Consider the following 6427-nt stretch of genomic DNA (forward strand, 5'->3'; position numbering starts at 1 on the left):
GTCAAAATATGTTTTTATTTCTAAAAAAAAAATCATGGATCTCATGATAATTAAGACCATGAGAGCAAGTGAAGTTTTACTGTTCACACTATTCATTCAATTACACGTAATAGATTTAAATATTTTTACCAATATTCCTCTTGATGAATAATACAATGACTATCAAGGTTTATAAATTTGTCCAAACATGCCTCTTTCTGCTCTACACATATTTTTACCACCATCAGTTGTAACACATCTTAGCAGATTCTACTTCAGGTTGTACTAAGTGTTTTCACAACTTCTTTTAAAATATTCTCAACTGCAGTTGTTCCACACAGACTGTTCTTAGAGGTTAATTCTTCAGTCACTTCAAATGCAGCACTGACACCCTCAATAAACAGCAACAGAACAGAATTGTTGGCTCATTATCAGTCAAGGAAAACCACTTAAATCATCTGTACTGTTTCTTAGTTGACTGTCAGTGTTGCTCCCTCTGTCCTCAACTCTTAAGTGTCCTCGCCAAAAGATAAGAATCTTAAATGGTTTTTTTCTGGACATACATCTTCAACTGCTGTAATCAAACATAATCTAATTAACTCAGCATTACTAAACAGCTTTCCTTTCTTGTCTAACAAATGAGCCATTTGAGAACTTGGTGTGCTAGCAGCCACATCTTTTTTATTTTGTGAAATCATTCTGTGCTATTGTTCAAATTTTTCTAATTTTTCTGGGAATTGTTTACTTGTGAGGTGAGAGCATTTTGATCAGGCTTAGTATGATAATGCATACATATGTAGTACATTTTTGACACATCTACTATACAGTCACTATTTGCACTTCTAAAAGTGTTGAAAATTCAACAAAATTCACGCGTCACTACACTATACTTTAAAAGTCCACTTTTCTTGTTTTGACATAATTGCTAGTAATTTTTAAAATTCTGCAATATGACACTTTGAGTGAAACTCAAAATGCTGTCAAGTTATAATTGCATCATTGGAATTTGTAATGCTATAAGCAGCACTGTGAACTAATGCAAGTGCCACAATGAAAGTGTCTATGTTGCAACTACTACATTCTGCTGTTGTACTGCAAAAGCAGCCATAGATAATAAGTAAGCAAATGAATATAGCCGTATTCCAACAAAAATTTATTTTAAGACAAAATCCTCTAAATGTTTATATCATTTTCACATGTAAAAAATTTCATTTTATTTTTTCAATCATTTAAGAATATAAAAATCATTCTCAACATGTAAGTTATGTATACAGAGGCAATGGGCTAGATTTGACCCACAGACCATAATTTATTGAGCCTTGCTCTAAGATACAGTCCTTACTCCTAAGCCATGATTTGCAATGAATGCTCAAGGTGCTCATCAAGTTTTCTCAACAATGGGTGACCAAGAATGTATATACCTCTCAGCACTGCATGTGAATCACCAGATAGGGGATGATGTCTACTAAACTTCATGGAGCTTTGGCCTGCATATATTCCCCCAATCTCAGCCAAGGATCCAGATTTATTTGTAAACAGATGCCTAGCATCACTACCTGCATCCTTCTCACTCACACACTCACACACAAATACACACAGCAGAGCTTTGATGGTTCTTGTTTAAGCATCCTGAGGCACACTGGTGCTCACCACATACAGGTAAAGTTTCATATATATATTCAAATTTTTTTTTTACAAAACCATTGCACATTTTTAGTAAAGTCCCATTGATAAAGGACTTAAGGAATCTACTCAATGTACACAACTGCTCTCAAATATACTACAAACACAAGATAAAAAATACATCTATACAGAACACTAATATCCATGCACACCTAGAATGCAATTTTATATACAACTGAACTCATTTATTAACTAAAAGATATATACCAGTGCAATATTGTCTTATATTTGATTATTTGCCCAAAATATATTGCTCATATACATTTGGTGTTTGTCTACAACCTGACAGCTCCCAGAACTCTTGGAATTTCCTAAGTGTTCAGAGTAGAAAGAGGTGTCTTTTGTTATATTATTGTGATAACTTTTAGAAAACACTTAAGGATGGGGACTTGTTGCCATAGAGTCAACCACGTGATTAGAGGGCCAGAATTTTCAGTTTTACCCCCAACCTCCAGGGAGGGGAGAGATGCTGGAGGTTGAATCAATCACCAATGGCCAATGATTTAATCAATCGTGACTATGTAACAAAGCCTCCATAAAAACCCAAGAGGATGGGGTTGGAGAGTCTCTGAGTTGGTGAACATATGGAGATTGGGAAGAGTGGCACTCCTGGAGAAGGCATGGAAGCTTTGATTCCCTTCCCACATACCTTGCCCTACGTGCTTCTCTCATTGGCTGTTCTGAATTATTGTACTCTTTTACAATAACCTAGTAATCTAGTAAGTAACATGTTTCTCTTAGTTTTGTGAGCTGTTCAAGCAAATTAATTTGAACCCAAGGAAGGGGTTGTGAAAACCTCTGATTTATAGTTAGTCGATCAGAAGGACAGGGGACAACCTGGACTTGTGATTGGCATTGAGTTGGAAGGGGTTGTTGGAACCTCCAATCTCTGGCCAGTGGGTCACAAACACAGGTAACAGATAGACTTGAATCTGGCATCTGAAGTGGGGGGTGGGGTTTGTGTGAAAATCTTGTAGAATTAAACCTTTAACCTGTGAAATCTAATGTTATCTCCAGATAGATAGTGTCAGAATTGAGCTGAATTCCCAGACACTTGCAGGGTGTCTAAGAATTGTTTGTTGGTGTGGGAGAACCCTCACCACAGTGGAATTGGGTCCAGGAACCAAATTTAACCAGTATCTAAGTCACCTCGCAGATCTTTCTCAAAGTGTACTGTTCTTAGCTCCACACAGAATGATGCTATACCAAGATCCATATAAGTTGAGAGTGAAAAAACCTGTACCCTGAAGCTATCATCCTGTGCTAAGGAAGGCCACCCACAAGATAGGAGCTGGTAGACTCCCCTGGGTCTGTCTCTAGAAGACTTCATTCCAGCCTTATCCCTCAAAGGCACTGAGAGGAATCACTGGAATCAGAGTAAGTACATGAGAACGACTCTAGGTGGCACTCAGGAGCCAACCCAGAACACCAACCTGTCCCTCTACACTCCTGACCTCTAAGAGAGTAGTATCATATACTGGAGTGGCTGTAAAATGAGACTTGAGGGTAGACCACAATAGTCATGAGCTTCCTGGAGGTCACTTTTGAACTACAATTGAAAATTATTATTAAACATTTTGAAATTTGATGGAAGCCACACATTCTCTTCCTAAAAACATGCACATGTAACAGAGACATATTCATGAGCTTCTTGAGGGTGTCCCCTGAGCAGTGGTTCTTAAAATTTTTGAGTCAATAACATAGTAACTATTTTGAAAACCTAACAAGAGCCATGAATGCTCATGTTAGCAATATGCAAAGACCATATATTTGAACATATCTCAGACATCTGATGAACTCCCTGCAACTCATTTGTGAGACTCAGGTTAAGAATGGGCTGGAGGTGGCTCAGAACATTTATTTCCTGACACTTGAAGACTATGTGCTCAAGATGGGAGGACAGGCCCTAGAATGCAGAGGAGCCTAAGCTTGAGAAAAAAAAAAAAGCAGGCAGCCACTTACCCTGGCAACACTTCCTGGATTCTTTCCTTCTAGGTGGGTTATAAATCTGGGTTACTTGTCCATCCAGCTATCAAGTCGGAGATGGGTGATGGAAGACTTAAGACACTTAGCTAAGCAGGCAAAAGTCATAATAATAAAATTATTTAGTTTAGTAGTGTGCAGTTAGGCAACCAGCTGAGATTCAGTGCCTTTCTGTCAACCAACCAGACAGGCAAGGAAAAGATGAACTGGGGTGAGCACTGAAAGGATGAAAATGCTAGTCACTAAGTTTATCACTGGACACAACAGTGCAAAAACCTTATGTAAAAGTAGGCTAGTTATGTGCCTGTAGTAGCATGAAGAGCACAAAAAAGGTATACAGAAAATCTAATGTCTTCAGAGTCCTCAGATTACCAAACCATTTGTTGAAAGAATACTTTATAGACAAGTAAGAAAGATACATAAGGCAAGGAGCAGAGACAAGCATTAATGTTTAGGGCTCAGGTAACATTCTCTAATGGATGAAGTGGTACTGGGGAGTGTCCTTTGTACATGTGCCAGCAAAGAGGGAAGCTGGAAAGGCCCAGGTACCATATCACTAGGACTGTGTCTCTGGATTTCCCAGGAATGAATCTAAGCCATTTGGTTAAGCCGGTTATACCTGCGGATACCTGACTGAGAGGAAATTAAATGCTATTCTAATCAGAATATTATGCCCCCTTAAATAAATATTTAAGGCATAATAATCTAAATATTTTAACAAAAACTTAAAAATTTCAAAAAAAATATGAATAAAGAATTTGCTCTATGATGCAAACTATTATGAAAGCTGATTAACCATTATCCTGATCAGAACAAGTAAAAGAATGATTTGGTAAAAGGAAAAAAAATATCAGAAACATAAAGACACAGGAGCCAACCTGAATGAACTTCTGCTGGCTTTATCTCAGATGATTTGACCATCAAACCAAATGAAAATACTAGTTTCGAGGATTATAACCTAATGCATGAAAAAAAGTCTGAGTCTATACAAACATAAATTTAAAACTCTGGAGGAAGGAAAACTATTTCATATCATTATAAGCAGAGGAAGAATAATGGAAAAAATAGCATGTTTTTGCAACTACAGTAAAAATTAATTTGGGCAATGATCAGAAATAAATGCTAAAATTAGTAGATGAAAGCTTGAGGATTAAGATGACATATGTACAGCCTGAATGTATCTCTTCAAGATATTTATTAATATAAGATGATGGTTTTATGAATAAACATGTAAGATACCACACTAACCCAATTTAATATCACTATTCATGTAGGGACTAATTAACAGTATGTGCACCTGGTATGATGTGCCGAGAAATCCTCAATACTTTTTTTGTATTGCTACAAAAGGTACATAACCAAAATGTAATCATAAGGAAACATCAAACAATTTCTGTTATTTACATGATTAATAATAAAGAAGAGTTGTGGTTAATAGTCAATGATCACTCAGGATGCTTTCTGGCATTCCCCCATGGGACTTTTCTGATACATACCAACCTGTCACTTTTCACAGAAGTCATATTCATGGTTTGTGATAGCTGAGGGATGTCTAAGATGTCAGTGTCAGGTACACCCAAACCTATAACAGCTCGGCAGAGAAGGTTTTTTCCTTCCTTGCAAAAGTCAGACTCTTGGAAGAAAACTGTTCCATACAGTAGTTCTTGAACCCTGATTCCTTCATGAGGTACTCTTACATCAGTGTAGGGACAAGGAACAGCAGAGAATATATATATAGTACAAAGATGTCTTGATGGGACTTGTTTTACTACCAACAACCATATTCTACTACCTAGAAGTTGGAGACACTACTGCATTTGGATGAAAGAGTGGTTGGGAAATTTAGACTGAGTGTGGGCCTAAGGACAAAAGGAAATGGTTCTTGGTGAACATGCAGTATATGGGATATTCTGGAAGGATTTCCCAAATCCATTATCTTCGGGAGATTTCTTTCAAATGGTTGATATACTAAGGTCTCTACTGCTCTAGGCATTTTCTGCTATACTAAGAAGGGAGGCTTTTGGCTGAAGTTATCACACATTTATTATATTCTACATTTTTTGTTCATTGTATGAATTCTCTACTCAATGAGATTCAATCTTTGACAGAAAGCTTTTACATATTCATTACATTGTCAGTGTTTCTCCACAGAGGAAGTTTGCTGATGGTTGAGTTCATACAGAATACTTCCTATATTCATTACCTTCACAGAGAATCTTCTTTCCCCCAGAGAATTCTCTGATGTCCAATAAGGACTAAACCTATCCTTAGTGGCTGAAAGACTGTCTATACACATTTCAAGGGATTCCTTATAGTGTAAGTTCTTGCTATAGACTAAATGTTTGTGTCCTCGCAAAATTCATATGTTGAAACCTAATACCCAATGTGCTGGGATTTGGAGGCAGAGGCCCTTAGGAGGTGATTAGGCCATGAAGGCAGAGCCCTTAATAAAGAGGTCCCAAAGAGCTCCCTTGCCCCTTCCTCCATGTGAGGTTACAGAAAGACAATGGCCATCTATGAACTAAGAAGTGGATCCTCACCAGATACCAAATCTGCCAACACCTTGATCTTGGACTTCAGCTCCAGAACTGTGAGAAATAAATGTTTGTTATTTAAGCCAACCAGTCTATGCTATTTTTGTTATAACAGCTTGAATGGACTAAGACAGTTCTCATATGTTTAGTGAGGAGCTTCCTATGGAACTTTCATGTTTATCAGCTTAATAAATTTTTGCCCCTTCTCTGAGTTCTACAATCTTTTCTTGGCTCTGACTTGCAGTTGA

General features: G+C 37.4%; 1 protein-coding gene across 1 annotated transcript in view; it reads right to left on the reverse strand.

The window, feature by feature from the left end:
• ZNF782 (zinc finger protein 782) overlaps nt 1-6427 on the reverse strand; it is a 51889-nt gene that overhangs the window by 9610 nt on the left and 35852 nt on the right. Inside the window, 1 exon segment of the mRNA XM_025051677.1 lies at nt 3625-3691. Within this exon segment, the coding sequence (XP_024907445.1) occupies nt 3625-3691 (67 nt within the window).

Source organism: Pteropus alecto, unplaced genomic scaffold (genome assembly GCF_000325575.1).
Source record: "Pteropus alecto unplaced genomic scaffold, ASM32557v1 scaffold138, whole genome shotgun sequence".
NCBI classification, from domain to species: domain Eukaryota; kingdom Metazoa; phylum Chordata; class Mammalia; order Chiroptera; family Pteropodidae; genus Pteropus; species Pteropus alecto.